General features: G+C 44.7%; 1 protein-coding gene across 1 annotated transcript; it reads right to left on the reverse strand.

Moving 5' to 3' along the window:
* Window positions 1-650: 650 nt before the first annotated feature.
* atp2b1b (ATPase plasma membrane Ca2+ transporting 1b) lies at window positions 651-26,765 on the reverse strand. The gene is made up of 20 exons (XM_041849732.2): window positions 26,338-26,765; window positions 13,608-13,805; window positions 12,661-12,918; window positions 12,328-12,453; window positions 9,966-10,172; window positions 8,929-8,955; window positions 7,369-7,518; window positions 7,027-7,241; window positions 6,683-6,925; window positions 6,173-6,414; window positions 5,806-6,043; window positions 5,369-5,548; window positions 5,189-5,276; window positions 4,972-5,078; window positions 4,643-4,834; window positions 4,255-4,468; window positions 3,840-4,051; window positions 3,632-3,739; window positions 3,320-3,508; window positions 651-3,150 (listed from the first exon to the last, which is right to left on the reverse strand). Exons 1-20 carry the CDS (start codon window positions 26,534-26,536, stop codon window positions 2,779-2,781), a joined length of 3,765 nt encoding a protein of 1,254 aa, XP_041705666.1. The 5' UTR covers window positions 26,537-26,765; the 3' UTR covers window positions 651-2,778.
* Between the last annotated feature and the right edge of the window lie 337 nt (window positions 26,766-27,102).

Here is a 27,102-nt window from a genome sequence, read left to right on the forward strand (position 1 = left end):
GTTATAGAAAATATATTTCACAGCAATTTAGATGGTACAATGATTCCCTAAACTATTCAGTGCTTTTTTTCTCACATAACTGAAATTGAAGAGTGTAGAATTTTAGCAGCCAGTCTGCCATTGTTCGTTGTGCTCAAGGAGATGACCACACTTTTTAGTGATGCCAATATAAGAGAGGGAGGGTGCAGTTTTCCCATCTCTGGTCTGGCTTTTGTTGTCAGAAAGTCTGCATTTTAGAATGCGATTTTGTATTGGCCCAAAATGTGTGTTTTCTTGTGTGAAAAATATTGTGAAACACTATCATTCCACTATTACTGCATATATATTATGGACATTTTCTGAAATTACAATCCCAAAATTCTACATTTAATGAGGGATTTTTTGCTTTTACGTGAGTCATTTTCTGTTAAGGAATTTCACTTAAACTCAGGTATGACAATTGGGTACTCAATAATAGACTATTATAATACTAGCATTGCAAACAACAGGGATAACCAGATACCAGTTGGCCTATATGGTGTGGTGTGGATTTTTTCAGAGATACTGATGGCCAAATTCAATAGCCTTTTTCAATGAACTGAGTGTTGCAACAATGACTGAATGTTGAGAAAAAGTGAAAAATATAGAGGACAGATTCAAAACCATTTAGGTAAGCTAAATATTCATATTTTATTTTCAAAAACCATACACATTACTCAACAAGTTTAAAAAATGAATATCGACCACAACAACCATTTACACTGCTCAAAATAAACAGACACAAAGTACTTTATTACCAAATATTGAGATAAAAAAAAAATCCTTAAAGAGGTGGATAAACATTCATTCCCAATGTGGAATGAAACTACAGAGAAACAAACAAAAGTTGCCTATGTAATCTTTCTTCATTTTTTACCACCTACAGTACTTCCATTGGATTGGGATTTATACCTTCTTTCTTCTTACTGTCTTTAGATGAAGTTTGTAATTGCAATACAGGGAAGAAATCCCAAGTAAATATGTCATCAAATTAACTGAGACCCTGACCTGGGCCAGTATCCACAAAGCATCTCAGAGTGGGAGTGCTGATCTAGGATCAGTTGGACCTTTTAGATCATAATGATCAAGATAATATGGACAGATCCTAGATCAGGACTCCTACTCTGAGATGATTTATGGATATGGAACCTGGATTCCAGAAACATAGAATTGGTCCTGTACTGTGAAAATGTAACAAAACCATCTCCACACCCCAGGACCACGTGTTTTGGTTTGGCATTCCAGGTTTTTTGGTTTCTGTGTTTGTTTGAATAGCACCCAATGACACAGGACGCTACAATCCTGTCAACCAAAAGCAATTCACTGGGTAAACATGTAGGCTATTTCCAATGAGATAAATTGTGTTTTTACTGTAGGCTTGCCAAAAAACAAACTCTGTTTTGAGTCCTTTTCAATCCTGTCTCCCAAATGATGATACCCTGACTTTTGTGAGGGATGAAAACTACTTAGTTTTCTCGAAGAAGATACAAAGCTAGGCTATATTTGACAAAATATCAAGTCTCCCTGAAGGAGGTTTAGTGCAGTAAAGTACTCTGTGCTGAGAGTCTCATCCCCTGTGTCTTGAGTAGTTTATATGTTTCCTGGAGGGTATTTCACAAAGCAGAATCAATATGGTAGTCAGTTCACGGGAGAGGTCAAATTTAAATGGGCATCAATGGGTAGGGATTACTTTATCAACTCACTGTACATGTTAATGATGTGGAGAATCAAGTTATATCAGTTAGCTGGGCAAACCCATTGATCCTATTTTGTGAAATACAACCCAGGTCATCAAAACCATTCAACACATTGAACGTCTTTGAATTAGGTGGTTTTTGATCAGACAACAACCTACTCCTGATATTTTTTTTTTTATGACTCAAAACCAACAATACACTCGCTTTACATAATTATCTCTACAGACACATTTGAAACAGTAACTGGTTTCTCCCCTCGTTGTCTGTCATGTACAGTATGTATAGTATCCTTGATTCATAATGAGCCTTTCCATGAAGTCGGTGCTTATCATCTGTGGTCTAGATGTAAAGCACTAGTGACACAAATAGAAGTTCCACTTTCTAGTAAACATGACGTTTTGGAATGATTTGGGAACAGAGTGAATATTTACAGTGTGGAATTGTGTACATGGATATTTGTGGCCGTTTTCCAGTTATCCTAACCTCTCCTAATAGACCATAAAACCACTTTCTTACACAAGTTTCTACACAAGTCTTCTTATTGTGCTAGAAATGTCTATGTACCTAGAAAAATACATACCAAATAGAACTTGCAGGCAAAATAGTTCAGTTTCAATAGAAACGTGTTTTCTCCTAAAAGACAGCAATATCTAAAATACAGTATATATATTTTTAATTTCACAGCCCCACGTTGTACATGTTATTACATAGGTCTTTCACGGACAATCAAAGTTTCACAAACGTGTAAACAGGTCTGCTTTCACAACATGAATGAAATCTTAAAAATATACATAGCCAATGCATTAATTCTTTAGAAGTACTGCTGATGTACAGCAATGCATCCCAGCCTCCCTGTTCATTCAATTACTTATTTTTAAGCGTAGTCTATAATTCTTTCAATCAAAATGTGCACCTCTCTCTCGATACAAGACCCTAAAATCTTAAATATCTGATGTCCTCCATTCCAGTCCAAACCAAAACTTCTAGAAGCCCCCTCTCCCCACATCTTGGTATTGTTAAGTGGGCTGAGGTCAGTGGGCCATTACTGGTACTAGGGCCCAGCTCAGAGGGAGGTCTCCAGGCTGTTCAGCGGGCTCCCAGGGCACGCCGGAAGCACGGCACTCTCAGGATACCCGCTAATCTTTGGGCTGTCCTTGTGGAGGGGGATGACCCTGTCCACAGCGTTATTGTTCTGGTTGGGCGAGGACGGGAGGGTGGCCAGCGTGGAGTGTGGGGGCAGAGTCTGTGCAGCGTTGCGCTTGGTGGGAGCATCATCCTCCCCCTCTGTGTCGTCGATGAGCGGGATCTGCGGCTGTGAGTCTTCTATCCGGAACTCCGGGGTGTTCATGAAGTTGTGGATGGAGTTGCGGGACTCCGGGGTCTCCAGGCCCTCGTAAGGGGACATAGTGTCTCGGAAGGCATTCACTACGCGGATCTGGACAGTTTGGGGACAAAGACAGTCAAAATATGAGTATTGAGACCCCAACGAAAGTTAATAAAGCACAATCCTGAGTTTGTGTCCAGGCCAATGGTAGCTATGGTTTGGTGTAAAGCTGACGGATGATTGTGAGCTGAGATTTAAATAGTGAGTTGACCATACATACCTGAGTCTGGATCCTGCCTAGACCTCTGCACCAGAGCACCTGTCCCCTCCTCATCTCCATCTCAGCGTGGTCGATCTCGTCCAGGTCCTCCATCTCCTCCAGCTCCTCCTCAGGGATCTCCTCCTGCTGCGTGCCATGGCCTGCAGACTTCAGGAACTTCAGACGGCTGGTGGGGACAGTGGTGACCACCTATAAATGAGACACAAACTCAAATGTTGAACTCATTTGTGACAAAACTTTTTTGGTCACTTCATAACAGGCAAGTAGATCACAGGGACTTTGAAGGACATTAGAAACCTGCAAGAAGCTCACCTGGCCCCACAGAAGACATCCAAAGCCCAAGAAGACACACCAGAGCCACTGGTCTATGGTGAGGCCCACACAGCTGAAAGGTTTCCCTCCAAACTGCACAATCACAATCTGGATGACAAAACACAGGGTGATTGGAGAGCAATGTTACTTTTTGTCCAATATGAAATCCCCTGTGTGAATATCCTATATGGATCTGAATGCTGCTCACCTGGATGATGAACGTTCCGAACACAATGGAGCAGAAGATCATGTTTTTGAAGATGCCGTCAAAGACGTTGCGCTCGCCGTGGATCTTGCGGGCGTTGATCTCGTTGAAGAGTTGCATCATGACGAAGGTGTTGAAGACAATTGTGTAATGTTCTGAGGGAGGGGCGTGGAGTGGCGCGTACCTCCCACTGTCAATGTCGAACATCTGCTCCCCTGTGGTGGCAACATACAGATGCAGTGCATACTGACAAGGCCCACTGGAGACCAGCAGTACGGATCACGTAATCCAATACATTTGCTTTCATAATTTTATCAAGAACAAAGTTGGATTCCATAGAGAGAAGAAAAATACATACATTTTTATGTCAATGTCCAATTGGCACGACTAACTGAATTGACCCCCAGGTGGTACTCACCGGCGAACAGCAGAGTGAAGATGATGGTGAGCTGGTAGACGGCGTGGCCCAGGATGTTCTTCATCATGGTTCGAGAGATGAGGGGCTTGTTGCGGCCGTACGGCTTCCTCAGCAGGAGAGACTCGGTTGGGGGTTCAGTGGCCAGGGCCAGCGAGGCAAAGGTGTCCATGATCAGGTTCACCCACAGCATCTGGACAGCTTTGAGAGGAGAGTCCTGGGGAGATGTAGTTTGAGTTATGCATAGCTCTCCACTTTTCAAAGACAGTTGTAACTTGTGGAGTAGGTAATAAACTCCCTATAGGCAGTTAGACTCTCTCTATGCCTCACCTTTACAAGCAGAAAGGCAAGATGGGAAGGATGGACATGACAGAAATAGAGAGTGTCTCACCTGTGTGATGCAGGCTCCGGTAAAGGCCACGATGACAGCCACCACATTAACCGTCAGCTGGAACTGCAGGAACTTGGAGATGCTATCGTAGACGTTCCGCCCCCACATCACCGCCTTCACGATGCTGCTGAAGTTGTCGTCTGTCAGGATGATGTCTGAGGCCTCTTTGGCCACGTCCGTGCCTGCAATGCCCTGTGGGCACATCATGTCACAGCGTATTAGTCACAGCACCAAAAGTACCCGTCTGATTGAATCAGAGAGAGAACCTACTCATGGAATATTGATGGGATATAACATGTGCCAGATCTTGGAGTATAATAATACTATACCATGGCAAATCCAACATCAGCTTTCTTCAAGGCAGGGCCGTCATTAGTACCATCTCCTGTTACAGCAACAACTTGCCTTGGTTCTAGTACAGTGCTATCCATTATACCTGTGAACAGAGGCAAGCATCATCTCTTTAGATAATAATGTGAGACCTAAACATTTATCTGTAACTTTCCAAAGATAGGGATAAATGGAAAAAATAACCCCCAAACATACCTTTCACTAAGGTATGTTTGTCAGTGGGTGAGGATCTTGCAAGCACACGGAGTTTGGGCCAAATCTTATCAATGCGCTCCTGCTCAATCTGGAAGTAGACAGTTCCTTGGGTTACTCTATCATCCCAATTATTTTTAACAGAAACAGTTCCATTTTGTGAGAGGACGAGAGGAATATTACCTCTCCCAGTTCGTTTCTTATTCGTCGGTTGAACTCTTTGCCGTCTATACAGAGGAAGTCCTCTCCGGGCTGCAGTATGCCACACTTGCTAGCGATGGCCCGAGCCGTGTTGATGTTGTCCCCTGTGACCATGCGCACCGTGATGCCAGCGCGCTGACACCTCTTAATGGCGTCAGGGACCTAGGGTGGAAGAAGAATACCTTATTGTCAATTTTTTGTCTTCCGAGTATGGAAATGTGTGTTTTGCTTATAATCCAACGCCCCAGAGACACACTCACAAACACCTGCTTTCCTCTTCAGGGTGATTATACATGTACATTGTTGAGGGTTATGGCACAATGGATAGGGGGTGCTATTCACACCACAAACATCTATCTCCTTGAATTAATTGGACCTTTGCAACAAGGACCTTGTTTGGGCTCCACTGGCCCTTTTACCTCTGGCCGTACGGGGTCCTCGATGCCCACCACACACAAACAGGTGAGGCCGGTGAGGATGTCAGTTTCGTTGTCCCAGTCAGGCTCGCCGTCGGCCAGGGGGAAGTCCCTGTAGGCCAGGCAGATGGTCCTGAGGCCCTCGGAGGCCATGGGCTCGATCACCTTCTTCACCACGTCGTCTCTGTCCCTGGGCTTGAAGACCTTAGCCTCCCCGTTCGCTGTCATGATCTTACAACACCTGCGTTGAGATAAAGAGGGGATTTATATTAAGTTTATATTTATATTAGGTTTCTGACAAATAATACTGGGCAAGTTAATATGTTGAGTTAATTTGCACGAAAGGGAAAAACTGAAAGTGCCGGCCTACTTCTTCAGGAGGATCTCTGATGCTCCTTTGCTGAACATGCGGTAGCTCCCATCTGCGTTCTTCAGCACAGTGCTCATGGACTTCCTGACTGAGTTGAAGGTGTAGACCTTGAAGAGCTTCTCCTCTGGGATCTCATTGCGGATGGTCATATAGTCCCGTCTCAGATCCAAGACAAAGCCCAGCAAGGCACATTCGGTCTTGTTGCCCACTTGGCGGGGCAGCCCACCCTCCTTCTCAGGAGACTGAGACAAACCATTTACACGTTAAGGTCCAAACTTCAAATCAGCTAACATAAATGAAATGCTTTACAAATATGTCACATTGATATCAATGCGTGATCGAAATGAAAGTCTGAGTACCCAGATCTCAAGAGGATTTGGCTCTGGCACTCAATGTATTTGCTCAGATGTCAATAAAAGATTGCCATGAAAAGAGCTTTATTGCAAATCTATTTGTGTTCTGTTTGCCAGAGTTGAAAACCTAAACTCAGAGTGAAATATTTTCACTTACCATGATCTTGGAAGTGTAAGCACAGTTGACTCCGATGCCCATAATGAGCAGGTCCAAGACTTTGCCTGGGATGAGGTCAGGCTCAGGAACCACCCTGTAGTGCCTGTCTCCCAGATAAGCCTGGACCACGGTCATCCTGTTCATGGTTAATGTCCCCGTTTTGTCAGAGCAGATGGCTGTGGCATTGCCCATGGTTTCACAGGCATCCAGGTGCCTCACCAGGTTGTTGTCTTTCATCATTTTCTAAGGAAGAGAGGAGGTTATTATTTGTGATCTGGCTATGTGTTTCTTAATTACTACTGTCTGAATTATACATACTGTAGTAACATAGTAGTGATACCTACTTTGACAGAGTAGGCCAATGAGATGGTGACGGCCAGGGGGAGACCTTCGGGCACGGCCACCACTAGCACAGTTACGCCAATTATGAAGAACTTGACGCAGAACTGAATGTAGATGGGTGTGCAGTCTGCGACCCATGGTAGGCCCTGGATCCAGAAAGTGTCCACCATAAACAGAGTTATCAGGATGATTACTGTCAATCCCGACATGAACAGGCCTGGACAGGGGAAAGGATAGAAGTGAACACAATGAAAGAGGAAAATCTGCTGTGGAAATCAAACACACTTTCACAATTCCAAATTTTGCTTGGCTGAAATAGAGGGCTTCCCTTGTGATGGTCTTACCTGCTTTGCCAATCTGTACCGCTAATTTGGTCAACTTCCCCTGGAGCACAGACTTCTCCTTCTTTGGTAGGTTGGCTTTCTTCTTCTCCTCTCCTCCATCGTCACTGTTTAGGGGCTGCATCTCCACGCCTGCACCACCCTTGGACTTACCTGAGGGAGTTGAGAGGATGGGTTCAAATGACATTAAGTTGAAATAGAGACATTTTGGGAAACATCGGGTTCACATCTAATTCACAACAGAGATGACAAATGTATAACTATACTCCCTGAATAACTATACTCTGTGAGAAACTATACTCACTGAGTAACTATGCTCTCTGAGTAACTAACTATACTCCATGAGTAACTAACTATATGCCCCAAGTATCTAACTATTCTCCCTGAGTAACTAACTATTCTCCCTGAGTAACTAACAATACTCCCTGAATAACTAGACTCCCTTAGTAACTAACTATAGTCCCTGAGTAACTAACTATACTCCCTGAATAACTAGACTCCCTTAGTAACTAACTATAGTCCCTGAGTAACTAACTATACTCCCTGAGTAACTAGACTCCTTAGTAACTAACAATACTCCTTGAGTAACTATCTGCCTGAGTAATTATACTCCCTGAGTGTAAGGCATAAGGTAAGGCATAAGGCACTAAAAACCAGGATAAAACTATTTCTACACTATCAATACTGTAACATTCCCTTCAGTTCTCTCTTTATTTTTACCAGATATATTAGATCAAAAAGGCAAACATTAGCAAACATGAGCACCTCATAATACAATAATTGTAATAAGAATTGCTGATGCATCCAATTAACAAATAATTAAAATGGGGGAAACAAAATAGTACATTGATGTGTAAGGATTCATAGTTGGATGGCAGGGGTTGTTGATACTGCATGGAAATGGATAGGGGGTGCTATTCTATGTAATACACCACAGTGACACTATGGTGTTTGGCTCACAGTCTTTAATCCTAGTCTGGGGATTATTGCTCTTTCTTGGCTGAGATTCTCTACAAGCCAATCCAACTACCATCATCCCAAAACATGCCCACGTTCTGTAATTGTACAAACACACACGCACTAGAACCTTAAATACTCAACACGTTAGTAAGTGAAGTAAAGGGACATTGTTCATCCAGGCAAATGTGTGAGTGAGCGCGCGTGTGTGTGAGTGTTTAGGTGTGCTGATCCGAAAAAAGCACAGGTTGTTAGCTAAAGGAAGAAAAGCAGAGGGGGAAAGCAGCTGCTGAGATTAAGAGCTGTAATCTCCTTGGTCCTAATCACCATGAGCGGAGTCAAGAGCACCTGCTGCTCGAACCCCAGGGACATACACATTACCATATGCCCTCAGGGACACACAGGGCCGCACCGGCGGCTGGAGCGATTGGTAGCGAGGCCTAACTCAGACTTTACACACCTCACGCAGACCAGACCATACAGATTCTATATAAACACACAAACCAAACTAGACAGTACTCAGTATAAACACACCATGGTCGTGAAGTGCACACAAATAAAAACTATATGGTTCAATATAGATATAACACACAATAACAAACCTACCTTTCTTGTTTTTCTCCTCCTTTTTATCTGTGGAGACAAATAAATGACTTAATAACTTGTCCATTTACACATCAGCAAACAGCTTCTCACTTTTGCAGAGTGGCAAAACACTTCTAGTTGTAATATGTTCCCTTGGATGTGAGTTTCCTTGACGGCTAGCCCTTACACATCGCATTGGAAACTAAGAGGTGTGAATGCTCTGACATGCATTCCTGTCTCAACTCCCTAATACTGTTCTCCCTCACTATGAGAATCCCCTGATCAATGATACTGGGATTACAAACTTAAACACAATGCTCCCCTAACACTCTTGGCAGGAAGCTAAGGACCAGGTTGTTTAATTCACAGGCAGTAACTGTTGTTAGCCTGGGTGTAGCAGGAGAGGTTCATGGTCCAACTGACCCAACTACAGCCAGTTAAGCAACTAGGATGTTAACCAACTGAGATGTTAACCAACTGAGTCTGCATATTCTATAGTGCTCCCACATGCTGTTATTAACCTGCACCACAATTCAGCTATAGAAACTCGGTCTGTGTATTGTGGTGTAATGTGGGAACTTTGTTTATTCATAGTGTTTTTATCATTGGCCCAGCATCTGAGTGGAAAAGTTGAATGTGCATGTCACTCACACACCATTGGCAGACACATCTTATCATTCAAGATGGTTGAAACTTTTTCAGGCATTTTAATAGATGACCCAAAACCAAAAACTCTCATGATTCATCGACCACTTCAGTTAATAAAGAATGAATAACCTTGTCTGACACCCCCTCTATGGAGCAAATAGCTTTATGTCATGCCACTGGCAAAATGTAGCAAGAGTATGCCTTATAGGATTAAGGATAGCATAATGGAATAACACTTGTTGGACAGGGTTTTTCAAAACAATTCCATTTTACGTTTACTCCTATGGTGAGTTTCAATCAAAAGCAAGTAGGTCTATACATAACAGTTAATACAATGGACAGAGGTGAGAGGGTTTGCATGACACGTTTAGTGACAGATGGCTATGAAAGGACAGTTCAGGTCAACATACTTTTCTTGTCCAGTTTGTCCTTCTTCTCCTTCTCCTCTTTCTTCTTCTCCTCTTTCTCCCTCTTTTTTCTTTCCTTCTCTGCCTTTTCGTCCTCATCGTCATCTTCGTCTTCTTCGGCTCCAAGCAGTGTGAAAATGATGCCGGTCTGGGAGTTGACACCTACTGCTGTGATCAGTATCTTCCCAGAACCTTCCATGACGTGGGTACCTGACGAAGAAAAAGACAGACATGGACAGACATGGACAGACATGATCGCAGGAACCTAAACAATGGAATCTCTCCAACTAAAATGGGATGGTCATTTTTCCGATTTGTATTACATTTCTGAGAAAAGTGAAGAGGGGCATCTGTTAAATATTTAATTAAATATGTAAATAAACTTGTATGGCCTAACAGTATCTATGCAGGAATAGAGAGATCATGCTGTTTCAAGTAGCTGTTGACTCCTAAGAGCTCTTAAGAAGAGTGATTGACAGTAATAGGAAAAGGCTATGAGGGCACGCCTGACGCCCTAAACAGATATTTAATTTCAGAATTTATTAAAATTAGGTTAAGTTTAGGGTTACGAGGTAGGGTAAGGGTTAGGGTCAGTGATAAGGGTTTGGCTAAGGTTAAGGTAAGGGTCAGTTTTAAGTTTTGGCTAGTCGGTTTAAGAGTCAGCTGTGTCCTTATAGCCTCTCCCACAGTAATAATATATGCCAGTCTACTTGGGTCACGATAAACATGAGTAGTAATGTTGTTATTCTCTGCTTGAGTAGGAACGGAGGTTACATAGGGAGGCTGAATTGGAAATAAATTCATTTTTATAAAAATTAAATAAAGAAAAACCACAATGGAAAATCAGATGGTCCATTCCCACGGGGGGCCATTATGAAAAAAATATATATATAAAAAAATAATATATACAAAAAATTAAAATGTATGCACTCACTAACTGTAGGTCACTCTGGATAAGAGCGTCTGCTAAATGACTAAAATGTAAATGTAATTCCATCACCTACATCCCCATTCATTAACTTTTTGTTGGGATGCCTGCCAGTGCCACAGCGACTACAGTATTTCAAGGGAGAAAAATAAGTGCCTTAATCCATTATCATCTCTTAGGGAGAGTAGTATTCTACAAACAGGGAGACCCATGTGGTCGTGTTGTGCAGTGGCAGTCAAGCCTTAAAGCTACAATCCTTGAGGAAGTTTGATTAAAGTGATGCTCCAAAGGTTTTGTATAATTTCACTACTTATATAAGTAGTGCTCACGACTGCATCTTTAAGTGCACGGGGCTATGGCCCATGACGTGAATGGGCAAAAGTGGTGAGGGTGGAGCGCCCATCTCAAATCGAACAGTAATCTGTTGTCAACAAGACAGGATGATGCATCGTTCAGAAACCATAAAATATATGTTCGAATTTTCAAACTACTTTTCATTGAGAAGGCAGATAAAGCCTGTTTATCAAAATCAATCATGTTTGCATGTGAAAACACAGAATCCTACTCATTACTCCACATGCTTAAAACTATGTAACTTTTGTTTTGAGCCAACTTCACCGTTGTCCAGAACGAGGGCACCTGGCTTACGCCTGGGAGGCAACCCAGTTCCAAAATGAATGCAATCAACGCTAACCTGCTTCACCCGGGACATGCCCGGGGCATTAACAGAACTCCCTCATTAATTACAACAATAACAAAGCGGTCACCCCACCTCTGTTTCTGTAAAAAGCTGAGGGATGGGCCTGGAAAAATGTAACCACTCTCAAATTCATAGACCGAGCAAGGGATGCAAGGACTGACCATCTATGATATCAAAAGTACAGTTCTAACCATGTTTAGAGGCTATACAGTGTTTGTTCACATTTACGAAGTTTACAGTTGCAAAGTAGCAGCAATCTGATCTTTTGGTATTTGACTGAGTAAATATAAATCATCTGGTGATTAATCCGTTAGAGGACCAGGCATGTTTCTGTAAAAAGCTGAGGGATGGGCCTGGATAAATGTAACCACTCTCAAATTCATAGACCGAGCAAGGGATGCAAGGACTGACCATCTATAATATCAAAAGTACAGTTCTAACCATGTTTAGAGGCTATACAGTGTTTGTTTACATTTACGTTGTTGACAAACATTGGAGTAAAACAAGCTTCTGATGGGGTACGACAGCTGAACTAAGCTCATGAGGCATTTATAAGTAATTTTTTCAACAATTGGTATATATCATTAATTTATAAGTGCAAACATTTACTTAGCATCTAAGGATTCTAGCTTTAAAGGGGAGTGATACCACTTGGCGTTATTCAGTTTGATCCATATTGGATCTGTAACTAGACATCAGCCATATTATATGGAGAGAGGAAGGCTCTTCATCATTACCTGACAGCAGCATGGGATCGTTGTCCAACGTCTTCTTGACATGGTCAGATTCACCGGTTAGAGAGCTTTCATCGATTTTCAAATCATTTCCCTGGATCAGCACACCATCAGCAGGAAGAAGGTCACCTGGAAAAACGTACACATACATGAACATCAGACTGTTCAGCTGGGTGAGTTAGCTCATTTACCCAAGATTCAGTCAGAGTAGTGGGAAGAAGTAGGATTGAAGATGCTCTTTGGTTTTAGGGCACACACACATATGCAAGCTAGCCCACGGACACCACACACACACACAAATAAACACAGAAGGGCATTTTTCTTTCAGGATCATACCATATTTCACTTGTGCAACATCGCCGACTACGATCTCAGCCACGTGGATCTGGATGACTTGGCCTCCGCGGACCACTGTAAACTTCTGCTCCTGTTCGATGCGGCTCTGCAGCCCGCGGAACTGCTTCTCTTTACTCCAGTCATTGAACGCTGTCACCAGGACCACACAGACGACTGACAGGAGGATGGCTGCACCCTCAATCCAGCCCGCGTCTGCCTCCCCCTCATCCTCCACCCCTCCCGCTGCCTTTCCACAATCTAAAAGAAAGGGACAGTTGTCACTATCTGGACGTGCTACAAAGGACAGAAGTACTTCGCATTCCCTCTAGAATTGTGTTTTTAAGCCTCGGCCTAACCCTAAATTGAGGACAAATAGCTCATTCATTCTGATGACATTGTCAATTTTGTCTTTGGTAGCATGGCCATTACCCAAAGGGTCCCACAGAAAGTAGCCTACAATGATTATATGACAGGAAGTACACTGTCTGATCACAGGAAGTACACTGGCTACCCACTACTGCCACTGAAGTCCTTTGTGGAATGGGATTATGGATTGATTGAAGTGTATCAGAGTAAATCCCTTTATGATTAGATTAGATAATGGGCAGGATACTCACACTTTGTACCAAACTATATCTCTTTGGGTCAACAAAGTCAGAGACTTGATTTTAAACAAAATTGTGACCATCCCCGGGAAGACACAGCAACACAGTGCCATCTGAAATTAGAGCTGCTTGTTTTGGCCTGCAATGAATTCCCAAGTGTCCGTCCAATAACCAATTACCAGCAACTGCACAAACCAGACGCATGTATGACTGCATGCATGAAGTTTACAGTTGCAAAGTAGCAGCAATCTGATCTTTTGGTATTTGATTGAGTAAATATGAATCATCTGGTGATTAATCCATTAGAGGACCAGGCATTTTCAAATTAGAGAAGATACTTACTTTCTCTTTCGGCATCTGGAGGTCTATAAAAGGAAAGGCCTAATGAAATGATGGCTGCCACTTCTAGGATGATTAGTGTCACATCTTGCAATGCTTCCCACACTAATTGAATAAATGTTTTTGGCTTTTTTGGAGGTATAACGTTCTGTCCAAACTCCTCTTTCCTTCTGGCGATGTCGTCAGCATGCCCTCCTAACCCTAGAGACGAAGGAGGGAAAGGAATTATTAACAACTGTATGGCATTTGTATTGTCTAGAATTCATACAGTATCAGATACAGATGTAGGATCTTAATCTGAGCCAGTTTGCTACAGCAGGAAAATAATACTGCAGCAACAGGAAAGGTGAATTATCATGTGGATTATTATTAATGGACATTTTTGTAGGGAAATTACAAACTTCAGAAGCCTTTTTAAACCTCCGGCATTGCAGGAAAGTTCTGCAACGGGGTGATCATTTGTACATGCATGCCAAAATTAATATAAGAAAAGCTTTACTCTCCCCCCTGGTTGAACTCCCATTTCAGAGCAAAGTAATGCAGACCTTTCTGTTTGAACTTTTCATTATGTTCACACACTGAACAGCAGAAACAGAACCTGTCAAGAACAGTTAGAGTTGTTAGTTTGTTGGAGGCTTTCTAACCTGAAGCCTTAGACCTTTGAGGTGGCTCTGCATGGGCTGTGTTCATGACTAAACCTGACAAAAGGTTGGAGGTCCATGAAAACGGCCCATGGAGTGTTACATCACAAGGGTCTTCAGAAGAGGCTAGCCAAATCAATGCCATTCAAAGCCCTCATCTGCCCTCAAACAACATGCTAGACTCAGCAGTATGTAAAATAGCACTGGCATGCACAAAAAGACCACTCAAAATACTTGCAGTAAGATTGTATCTCAAAACGTTTTTTTTTACGTTGTCCATGTGATGACGGAGATACTATGCAGATACCAACAGTCAGTATGGGATCCTGTTTAATGATGCACCTGTGAGCTGTAATATTCCAATATCTTTGGTAAGATTTATTTAAGTTATTTTGCAGACAGAAGGTGTCACACCGAAACCACACCAAACCACACCAAAACCTTTTTGATGGACACGTATTCTCGCTGAAAGGTGCTTCATCATGCAACCGGAACTGAGATTGTATTGACTGTACTTTTCTTTACATTTAATCATTGATTCAATGTTTTATGACAAAGACCTACATTTCCATTACGTGATTCTACCTCTGCACCTCTGATAAAGAAAGCAAACCAATCTAATCTCTGAGCCAAATGGACAGGCAAAAGACGTCACACAACAAACTCTATTTATTCCTCTTATATTCTCATTAGATCTAATAGAGATGTCTAGTGGCTCTATGACAATAACAAGTAAAAGGGACAAGAGACAACAGTCTTGTCTATTGACATAGAAGTTACAACTCTGCCCTGAGTATACCTAAAAAGTAATGGTCAGAGACAACAATGTGGTGTGTGAAACAAAGACATTGCTCTGTTGAACATCTGGAGTTTTTCAATCATGCCATGTCAGTTTTAGCAGTTCAAATAATAAGCATTGCTGCTTGTGGGCAAAATAAACTTCAATCGAGGAATGAATACAAATACAGGAAAGTTCAGCTAGTGTGGAGAGATGGTCTACACAAAACAATGAAAAATATTTTGTTAAAAAAACACAAAAATGATGCTCCAGGAGAATAGCACATTAGAATGAACTTTAATTGTAATCGTCAAGTGAGATTCCTTCTCTTTGAACTAGGGCTGGGAAATATATCGAATTAATTCGATTTTAGCGCGGAATTCCAAATGCCTGTATCGCAATAATTACAATAATACACGTTTTTATAAGTTCATGTCCGCTTGTTCTCAGGTTGTCTCTATTTCTGTGCTGTGTGCACCTTCCCGCTCATACACCAAGCCCCTCCCCCCTTGACATCATCAACCAATTAGTAGACAATTAGTAGGCAATGCCTCCTCATAATTGGTTAAAATCACATGATGCACTGGAAACTCTGATCTTCCTCTATCTTCTTTACTACAAAACAGAAATGCGTCATTTTCACATATGTTGCTGTTGGGGTGGTGCTGGAGATGATGAATATGAAGTTGAAACATTTTGAAATGTCCCTTTAACCTTTCTAATAATAGCCTTTTTATGTCTCAACTCCAGAAATGTGACCCTATTAGCCTATCAATTAACATTGTTTCTGGAAAATTAATGCTCAGTTTCTGTCACGTGCGGCATTGTGGTACCACATTCTGCTAGCAACATTTTAGCCACAGACTGTTAAGTGGTAGCTGTCTAGTCATTGTATAAATGTGCAATGAGCATAAAAATACACATTTATATAAAGAATTAGCAACTCATTCTCATTCTGAGAAATAAGCATATTCTTATGTGTACAGGTAGGCCACTTGATTTCAACATCTAAACAAAGTGGACAGGCTAGCATGCTGTTCAAACAGTTGGAGACGGACAGGAGGGTGTGTTCATAACAGGTCAACTGCTCTACCTTGTTAGCTAGTAAATAGATCCAAGTTGGCTAGACTTATATAAATATAAATATAAAGATTTATCTGGTTAATCAATAGAATGTGGGCTTGTGCTTGAGAGGTTGTTTATGAGACCTGTGTTAACTTTCTATAATGCCTGCTACCAGAAGTTGGTCATTATTAGTGGGGATGTGCATTGTGCATAGTTCTGATATTTTCTTTTTTACAAAAAGGGCATTTTCATAAACAAACCTGAAAGCCAGATCAGTGATTATTGCAAAGTAGCTGCTTAAACTATTTTGATAAAATAGTTACATTATTAGTGGGTTTGATGGTTGTGGAAGGCTTATATTTAGCCTAGGTATCATTTTACAAGCCCTGAATTCATTAGATCATTGCTGACTGTTTGAAATGCAGTGTCTTGAGCTTTAATTGTATTTAGATAAAACAATTTTTTAGATATAAATTGTGAATCGCCCATACGTTAGAAAAAAAATGGAGATATGATTTTTAGGCCATATCACCCTACTTTGAACTAATATCATGAGACATGACCTATCTTGAATTCCCCCTGGAGAGTTGATGACTCCATCGTTATCACTGCAGAATGGGTCAAATGGCTGCTTGTGTGACTCAAGGCAGCCTGCATCTAGCGCTGCCTAGGCCTTCTCTGACCTCAGTTGAGTTGAGTTATTATGCTTATTCCCTCTAAGCTATTTTGCTTCTTCTGACACTTAAAGGTTAGATTCCAACTCAGGGGAAAAGCACCTGCAGTTATGCTTCATCCTATCACTGAATAATGCTAGACATACAGGCTTTGAGCTGCCACAGCATAAAAAAATGAACAAAAAGGAGGAATAAAAATGTTACACAAGCATGAGAGATTAGTCCTGAACCGAGCAATCAACTGTCATGCACGGGCGTTTAAGGTGAGGGGGATTACACAAGGTAAATCAATCTGCGCCCACCTGTCGCCATTGATTTATAGTGCGGTGGTGCAGCAGTGTATCTTTATGTGTCAGTCTAATGGATTTTCCTATGTTGTCAAGCTGCTTGTGACATTTTAATGCTCTATGTATGTCAATCATGTCTCAGTAGGTGGGTCAGAAATGGTGCGTGACGACAAAATGCTAAAGTTGTTTATTGAGTGTGCATGAGAGGGCCATTGTGAATGAATAAATAATGCCTGGCAAATGTCAAAGGACAGAATTTTACACTGCATGGAAAGCCCTGTCCTCATGGAACACCAAGGAACTTTGGCTCCAACAGCAGTGAACACTCACCTATAGCTATAAAAAAAAAAAAAAAAACATGTTTTAAGTGAGATGTAGGCATTGATGTGAAGCCGAAAAAGAAAGAAAATTCAGGAGGACCACAATGCCTACTCCACCCATGCTCTACCAAGGTTTTCCAGCACACAGCTTTGACCTCCTACAGTAGCTATGTTGGTCTATTGTACTTCAAACAATGTGTATGCAGGTTGCTTAGGATTCAAACCTTCTCAAACAGCCTAATTCATACTCTTAGAAGAGGTGATCCCACAATAATGTGATTTGTATCGCATACAAGTATTGGATTCTTCCACACTACACTAATCCCATTCCACTACCTTTTCAAACTGTTTTTAATTATATGAAAGCAAGCTTAGCTTTTATACTTACAAGACCATCATGCTTGATTGAGCGAGCTGTTTTGACTGTATTTCCTTCACCTTTATTTTAGCAATACATGTAATTGAGAAAATAATATTTCATAACATCTTTATTGTAGCTTTGGGTGCCGTGGGGTCGAGCATACGGAGATTACCATGGAGGAACTGGTGGATCAGTTTATCCTCAGCCAGCAGAAGCAACAGGCTCTCCAGGAGCAAGCGCCAACAAAACCTCAGACTGGTAGCGGAGGTAGCCCAGTTGAAGGGTGGGATGGCTCAGGAGTCTAGCCCGAATCAGTTCCTGGTCAAGCTAATGGAGGAAGATGACGTGGAGACATATTTGTGCACCTTCGAGAGGACGGCGCAGAGGGAAGGATGGCCCAAGCCCAAGTGGGCCAGTCTTTTGGCACTCTACCTCTACTTCGACTTGAACGCTGATCAGGCAGCGAATTATGAGGGACTCAAACGCGAGATCCTGAGCCGTTATGGATTCAGCCTTGCACGCTGTGCACAACTGGTCCACGACTGGGCCTTTGACTCCACCATCTCTCCCCGCGCTCAGATGAGCGACCTGGTGCACCTTACCAAGGGCTGGCTACTGACCGACGTACTGTCCCTCCCGATAATCGATAAGGTCGTCCTGGATCGGTACCTTTGGGCCCTCCCCTTCGAGATGAAAAAGGCGGCAAGCCTGCAGAACCCCCAGAGCTTGGAGGAATTGCTGACCGCGGTAGAAACCTACCAGAACACCCAGGATTGCTGAAAGGAGCCAAGGCGAAGAGAGAGCGGACGCGGGGAGGGGGAAGAAAAGCACAGAGAGAGGCGAGGGGCTGAATGGGGCTCGGACGGAACCAGCCGAAGCCGTGAAGCGGGAGGACGGCGGTCCAGCGGGAATGACGACAATGCTAGAGATGGGGGTACTGGAGGAGTCCCACAGTAAGTGGTCTAGCCCTATAGTGCTGGTACCGAAACGGCACGGAACCGTATGCTTTCAACGACTTCTGGGGCCTGAACGAGGTCAGTAAATTCAGCGCCTACCCCATGCCCTGGGTGAACAAACTGATCGACCGCTTGGGGAAGGCAAGATACGTCAGCACCCTGGACCTGACGAATGGGTACTGGCAGGTGCCGCTGGCAGCGCCCTCCCGGGAGAAGACTGCCTTCTCCATCCCGGGGGGGCTTTACCACTACCGGGTTCTTCCTTTCGGACTCCACGGGGCCCCAGCGACCATCCAGCGACTCATGGACCGCATCCTGCGCCCGCACCGTGAGTACGCTGCTGCTTATTTGGATGATTTAATCGTGCATAGCGACAGTTGGGAGTCCCATCTCTGTAGGTTACATGCGGTGGTGAATGCGCTAAGGGATGCGGGGCTGACCGCGAACCCCCACAATTGCAAACTGGGCTACGCTGAGGTGGAGTACCTGCGCTATCGAATCGGGCGGGGAAATGTGAAGGGTCAAGATTTTTTTTTTTACGCCATTATGGAATGGCCGGTCCCCCGAACCAAGAGGCAGAATGGCCTAACTTTGCCGCAATAGCTTCTCCTCTCACAGACATAACGAAGGCATGCCTATCCCAGACGGTACAATGAACAGAGGACACAGAGGCGGCGTTCCAGGCCCTGAAGGACGCGCTATGGTCGCACCCGGTACTCATCACCTCAGACTTCTCTAAAAACCTCCTGGTCCAGACAGGCTCGTCTGACACAGGGGTTGGGACCGTCTTGTCCCAAGAGCAGGAAGGCGAGGAGCACCCCATCATGTATGTCAGCGGGAAGCTCCTCCAGAGGGAGAATAGGTACTCGATTGTCGAGAAGGAGTGCCTCACTGTGAAGTGGGCGCTGGACACCCTCAAGTATTACCTCCTCAGGAGGAAGTTCACACTGATCACTGACCATGCCCCCCTTGTGTGGATGGCAAGAGGTAAGGACACGAATGACCGTGTCACCTGCTGGTTCCTGTCATTACAGCAATTATCTTTCTCTGTCATCCACAGGTCGGGGGCCCAGCACGGCAATGCGGACGCCCTCTCCAGGAGGGATGTAAACCTAGCCCTGAGCAAGCCTCCCTCCCGGTCAGGGCTAAGGGCTAGAAGCGTTACTACAGTTCGATCCCGAACTGTATCACAACCGGCCATGATCGGGAGTCCCATAGGGTGGTGCACAATTGGCCCAGCGTTGTCCGGGTTTGGCCAGGGGGGCTTTACTTGGCTTTGCTTATCCCGCTCTAGCGACTCCTTGTGGTGGGCTGGGCGCCTGCAGGCTGACCTCGGTCGCCAGTCGAACAGTGTTTCCTCTGACACATTGGTGCGGCTGGCTTCCAGGTTAAACTGGCGGGTGTCATGAAGCGAGGTTAGGTGGGTCATGTTTTGGAGAACGCATGACTAGACCTTCGCCTCCCGAGCCTGTTGGGGAGTTGTAGCGATGAGACAAGATCGGAATTGTGGAGAAAAATATATTAAAAGTATGATGATAGTAACAACTTTTACTCTCATTTGTCATTTTCAAAATTGATGTTTATCACATGAATTTGGAACTATATCATAACATATGTACAGTGAGGGAAAAAAGTATTTGATCCCCTGCTGATTTTGTACGTTTGCCCACTGACAAAGAAATGATCAGTTTATAATTTTAATGGTAGGTTTATTTGAACAGTGAGAGACAGAATAACAACAACAAAATCCAGAAAAACGCATGTCAAAAATTTTATAAATTGATTTGCATTTTAATGAGGGAAATAAGTATTTCAACCCCTCTCAATCAGAAAGATTTCTGGCTCCCAGGTGTCTTTTATACAGGTAACGAGCTGAGATTAGGAGAACAATCTTAAAGGGAGTGCTCCTAATCTCAGTTTGTTACCTGTATAAAAGACACCTGTCCACAGAAGCAATCAATTAATCAGATTCCAAACTCTCCACCATGGCCAAGACCAAAGAGCTCTCCAAGGATGTCAGGGACAAGAATGTAGACCTACACAAAGCTGGAATGGGCTACAAGACCATCGCCAAGCAGCTTGGTGAGAAGGTGACAACAGTTGGTGCGATTATTCGCAAATGGAAGAAACACAAAAGTGCTATCAATCTCCCTCGGCCTGGGGCTCCATGCAAGATCTCACCTCGTGGAGTTGCAATGATCATGAGAACGGTGAGGAATCAGCCCAGAGCTACACGGGAGGATCTTGTCAATGATCTCAAGGCAGCTGGGACTATAGTCACCAAGAAAACAATTGGTAACACACTACGCCGTGAAGGACTGAAATCCTGCAGCGCCCGCAAGGTCCCCCTGCTCAAGAAAGCACATATACAGGGTCGTCTGAAGTTTGCCAATGAACATCTGAATGATTCAGAGGAGAACTGGGTGAAAGTGTTGTGGTCAGATGAGACCAAAATGGAGCTCTTTGGCATCAACTCAACTCGCCGTGTTTGGAGGAGGAGGAATGCTGCCTATGACCCCAAGAACACTATCCCCACCGTCAAACATGGAGGTGGAAACATTACGCTTTGGGGGTGTTTTTCTGCTAAGGGGACAGGACAACTTCACCGCATCAAAGGGACGATGGACAGGGCCATATACCGTCAAATCTTGGGTGAGTACCTCCTTCCCTCAGCCAGGGCACTGAAAATGGGTCGTGGATGGGTATTCCAGCATGACAATGACCCAAAACACACGGCCTAGGCAACAAAGGAGTGGCTCAAGAAGAAGCACATTAAGGTCCTGGAGTGGCCTAGCCAGTCTCCAGACCTTAATCCCATAGAAAATATGTGGAGGGAGCTGAAGGTCCGAGTTGCCAAACGTCAGCCTCGAAACCTTAATGACTTGGAGAAGATCTGCAAAGAGGAGTTGAACAAAATCCCTCCTGAGATGTGTGCAAACCTGGTGGCCAACTACAAGAAACGTCTGACCTCTGTGATTGCCAACAAGGGTTTTGCCACCAAGTATTAAGTCATGTTTTGCAGAGGGGTCAAATACTTATTTCCCTCATTAAAATGCAAATAAATTCATAAAATTTTTGACATGCGTTTTTCTGGATTATTTTGTTGTTATTCTGTCTCTCACTGTTCAAATAGACCTACCATTAAAATTATAGACTGATCATGTCTTTGTCAGTGGGAAAACTTACAAAATCAGCAGGGGATCAAATACTTTTTTCCCCTCACTGTATATGTGTGTGTGTGTGTGAGTGAGTGAGTGAGTGAGTGTGTGTGTGTGTGTGTGTGTATATATATATATATGTATATATGTATATATATGCATGTATGTATGTATGTATGTAGTGTATATATATATATATATATATATATATATATATATATATATATATATATATATATATACTTTAGCAGGGATGTGTGAGGGAGCATTGGAAATTTGTTCTGTAATCCAGAATCACATTCTTGTGACACTCTGGCTCCATGGACTTTGATATTTGAGCCAGGGTTGTTCATTGTCATTGGTTTGGGTGTATTTCATTTGGTGGTGTTGGGGATGGGTGAGTTTCATTTTGTTTGTGTCTAGTGGTGATTGGTCTATGACTCCCAATCGGAGGTAACGAGTGTCAGCTGTCGGCTCGTTATCTCTGATTGGGAGCCATATATATTCTGTGTGTTTTCTCCTTTGTTTTGTGGGTTATTGTTCCAGTGTTGTATGTTCTGTCGGTGTCACAGAGGACTTCACGTATCGTCATTTGTTGTTTTTTCGTGGTTGCTTTAATTAAATAAAGTCATCATGTTCACTCCACGCTGCGTATTGGTCCGCTCCTTCAGACGATCGTGACAGAATAACCCACCAAAAAAGGACCAAGCAGCGCGTCCAGGAGCAAAGGGTCTGGACATGGGAGGAACTGTTGGACGGTAAAGGGTCCTGGACGTGGGAAGAAATCCTGGACGGCATGGATCGCCGTCCATGGAGCGAAACAGAGGAGAGGCGACGGAGAGAGGAGCAACGGCGTCGGCAGAGCCAACGTCGGAAGGACGAGAGGCAACCCCAAGAAATTTTTGGGGGGGCACATGGCTTGGGCGACGGAGCAGCAGGAGGCTGCCACAAGGCAGAGTCAGAGGGCTGCCAGGTTAAGGGGGCTGACGGAGGCAGAGAAGGGACGGATTCAGTGGGCTACCAGGTCAAGGGGGCTACTGGGTAAAGCAGGGAAGGAAGGTGTTGAGGCACGGCGTGAGGTACTGGGGTGTGTAACCAGTTCGGTCCGGCCAGTTCCTAGTCCCGAGGTGCAGCCAGTAGTGTGTGTTCCCCGTACGGTACGGCCTGTTCCGGTCCCTCGCACTAAGTGTGGTGCGCGTCGCCAGCCCGGTTCGGCCTGTTCCTGCCATACGCACCAGGTATGCGGTGCGCGTCGCCAGCTCAGCCCGGCCTGTTCCTACTCCACGCACCAGGGATACGGTGCGCCCGCCAGCCCAGCCCGGCCTGTTCCTACTCCACGCACCAGGGATACGGTGCGCCGCCAGCCCAGCCCGGCCTGTTCCTACTCCACGCACCAGGGATACGGTGCGCTTCGCCAGCCCGGCCCGGCCTGTTCCGGCCACTCGCACCAGGGATACGGTGCGCGTCGCCAGCCCCGCCCGGCCTGTTCCTGCTCTCCGCACTAGGCGTGAGGTGAGTCCCCAGGGTCCAGCATGCCCTGTTCCGGCTCCCCGCACTAGGCGTTATGGGAGTCCCCAGGGTCCAGCATGCCCTGTTCCGACTCCCCGCACTAGCCCTGAGATGCGTGTCCTCAGCCCGGTACCTCCAGTTCCGGCACCACGCATCAGGCCTACGGTGCGTCCCCAGGGCCAAGCATGCCCTGTTGCTGCTTCCCGCACTAGCCCTGAGATGCGTGTCCTCAGCCCGGTACCTCCAGTTCCGGCACCACGCATCAGGCCTACGGTGCGTCCCCAGGGTCCAGCATGCCCTGTTGCTTCTCCCCGCACTAGCCCTGAGATGCGTGTCCTCAGCCCGGTACCTCCTGTTCCGGCACCACGCACCAGGCCTACGATGCGCCTCAGACGGCCAGAGTCTGCCGTCTGCCCAACGGGGCCTGAACTGCCCGTCTGCCCAAAGCCTGCAAAGCCGCCCGTCTGCCATGAGCCATCAGAGCCGTCCGCCAGACCGGAGCCGCTGAGCCTTCCGCCAGACAGGATCAGCCAGAGCCTTCCGCCAGACAGGATCAGCCAGAGCCTTCTGCCAGACAGGATCAGCCAGAGCCTTCTGCCAGACAGGATCAGCCAGAGCCTTCTGCCAGACAGGATCAGCCAGAGCCTTCCGCCAGACAGGATCAGCCAGATCCGTCAGTCGGCCATGAGCAGCCAGATCCGTCAGCCGGCCATGAGCAGCCAGATCCGTCAGCCAGCCATGAGCAGCCAGATCCGTCAGCCAGCCATGAGCAGCCAGATCCGTTAGCCAGCCACGAGCAGCCAGATCCGTTAGCCAGCCATGAGCAGCCAGTTCCGTCAGCCAGCCATGAGCCGTCCAGCCAGGATCCGCCAGAGCCGTCCAGCCAGGATCCGCCAGAGCCGTCCAGCCGGGATCCGCCAGAGCCGTCCAACCGGGATCCGTCAGAGCCGTCCAGCCAGGATCCGCCAGCCAGCCAGGATCCGCCAGAGCCAGCCAGCCAGGATCCGCCATTTAGTCAGGTGCTGCCCCTTAGCTCGGTGTTGCTCCTTATCCTGTTGCTGTCCCTTATCCTGGTGCTGTCCCTTATCCTGGTGCTGTCCCTTAGCCTGGTACTGCCCCTTAGTCCGGTACTGCCCGTAGTCCGGTGCTGCCCCCTTAGTCCGGTGCTGCCCCTTAGCCCGGTGCTGCCCCTTGTCCCGGTGCTGCCCCTTGTCCCGGTGCTGCCCCTTATCCCCGGTGCTGCCCCTTATCCCGGTGCTGCCCCCTTAGGCCGATGCTGCCCCTTAGTCCGGTGTTGCCCCTTAGTCCAGGTGGGGTTAGTTGGAGGGTGGTCATTGGGAGGAGGCTACCGAAGCAGGTTGTGACTGTGGTGGGGTGGGGATCACGACCGGGGCCAGAGCCGCCACCGTGGACAGACGCCCACCCAGACCCTCCCCTAGTCCTGATATTGGTGCGCCCGGAGTTCGCACCTTTAGGGGGTACTGTGACACTCTGGCTCCATGGACTTTGATATTTGAGCCAGGGTTGTTCATTGTCATTGGTTTGGGTGTATTTCATTTGGTGGTGTTGGGGATGGGTGAGTTTCATTTTGTTTGTGTCTAGTGGTGATTGGTCTATGACTCCCAATCGGAGGTAACGAGTGTCAGCTGTCGGCTCGTTATCTCTGATTGGGAGCCATATATATTCTGTGTGTTTTCTCCTTTGTTTTGTGGGTTATTGTTCCAGTGTTGTATGTTCTGTCGGTGTCACAGAGGACTTCACGTATCGTCATTTGTTGTTTTTTCGTGGTTGCTTTAATTAAATAAAGTCATCATGTTCACTCCACGCGCTGCGTATTGGTCCGCTCCTTCAGACGATCGTGACAATTCTAAATATAATTCCCTAAGAGTTCAACAAATGTCATCAAATTGTTTACGCAGAAGCACAATAGAGAAGTAGTAGTCTAAGGTATGTCACAATTTGGCGTCTGTGTTCTGTGTGTAGATTGGAGCAGAGTAGGGCATCAGCACAAGCCTAGCAGTATCAAACTGGGAAAGGTTTTATGGTGAATGTGTCAGCCAAACAATATTTAACATCACATCAATCCATCCACATATGGATTTGACGCTGGTTTCTGTTCCTACATTATTATTCTTTCCCAACAGCCTACAGCTGGAAAAAAAGTCCATGAATAAGACAATATATATTGCTAGTAAATGTGTATCAATGCATATTTAAATGCTTTATGAATTATACTGTATATTTTTGTATTAGTTGTAATGCTTTTAAATGCTTATAAATGTTTACAAGTGAATGTATTAATATTATGCAGGCTACACTGTTCATAATAGTTTATCAGTTAATTCTCAATTTCGAAGTCTTTCCTTCCTTTCCTTGAGACCTACACAAGACAAGTCCAGTCTGTCAATGAATCTTACATATCCAAACCACATGAACACACTTTGACATCTGTCCCCTGAAGCAGGCCAAACTGTGTGAAAAGTGTGAGTTATCCCCAAGTGTCGAAAAGTGACAGCCGGGCCCTGCAGAGTGCCTTCCACTCAAAGCCCACATCCTAGCCCACACCAGTTCCCCTCAATACAATAAACTCAACAAGACATTGTGCTAAAAGGCATACATCTTTTCAGATTGGTGTGGCAGGTGTAAATCATGACAACTCCAATGGAATCAATGCAGTATTTAGAATCATTCTGCTTTGCAGTTGTACATGCTGTATGGAATCGTTATTGTATTCAAAATGTATCCATGAACTTGTTATTGTGGGTCGGGTTGAAGTCATTTTCATTTCAGCCACCATATTAATTAGAATTCAACTCATTAATTAAATGCGTCCATTACTAAAATTAGGGTTTTTTGTCAATTAAATTACAATTCACTGCATTGGAGTTAAGCCTTGATGAGCAATAGGAGTATTGGTGTATCAGGCACCAGACCTGAAAACAGAACAAAAAGACACAAAGCAAGATGGTCAGCAGCATATTTACCATCAATAGGTGATGTTCTCAGTCTGGTACAGAGTCCTTGGACATCTCCGTAACATTCTTGGATTCTAGTTATTCCCTCAGGTCCCCTGAGTTCCATGAGGGAGCGCAGCTCCTTGAGCGAGCAGTTGAAATCTCCAACATCATGGTTAGAATGTGCATGTCTACCACGCTTCGACCCACGGAACGAGTTGCTGGCCATGTCTCCTCTATAGCTCAAAGGTGGTGGAGAGAGGCTTTCCCAAAAAAGGCAAGTCAAATCTTCAGAGGCAAAATCCGGTATTTTCCATAAACTGCTGTTATTTCTCAGGGATGTACATTGCTTGACTCCATAGAGTGTGACTTGGATAAGAAGAAAGCCATTTTCATTTGATTCCTGTAAGCCCACTCTCTCATCTTGGCTGTTGGTGTTGGCTGAAGTCCTCACAAGACTACATCTGAAAAAGAGAAAAAACATTGAGTAAAAGGTTTTCCCTTTTTTGCCAAAGGTCTTTCATTTTGACAAACTGGATACTGCATATAGCCAAAATGCTGTTCTTTCGCCACCCCAATGAAGAATAACATTGAACCTCACATCAATTAGGTACGCTGATACTCCTGTTGATATTGTATAACTATCTGCCAGGGTTGATTCCATTTTCAATTCCAGTCAATTCAGGAAGTACACTGAAATTCGAATTCTCTTCAATGCTTTTCAATGAGGAATAATTCTAATTAGGTTTACTTTCTAAATTGTTAACCAAACTGCTATCTGGTACTAATCAATAA

Source organism: Coregonus clupeaformis, chromosome 26 (genome assembly GCF_020615455.1).
Source record: "Coregonus clupeaformis isolate EN_2021a chromosome 26, ASM2061545v1, whole genome shotgun sequence".
NCBI lineage: Eukaryota > Metazoa > Chordata > Actinopteri > Salmoniformes > Salmonidae > Coregonus > Coregonus clupeaformis.

Excerpts from the sequence above, each read along its gene's own strand:
- atp2b1b (XM_041849732.2), bottom strand. The coding sequence starts at position 26,536 with ATGGCCAGCAACTCGTTCCGTGGGTCGAAGCGTGGTAGACATGCACAT. Across the intron at positions 12,919-13,607 it reads TCCAGATGCCGAAAGAGAAA|ATTGTGGAAAGGCAGCGGGA; the intron begins GTAAGTATCTTC and ends CCTTTCTTTTAG. Across the intron at positions 6,926-7,026 it reads CATTGGCCTACTCTGTCAAA|AAAATGATGAAAGACAACAA; the intron begins GTAGGTATCACT and ends TCTCTTCCTTAG.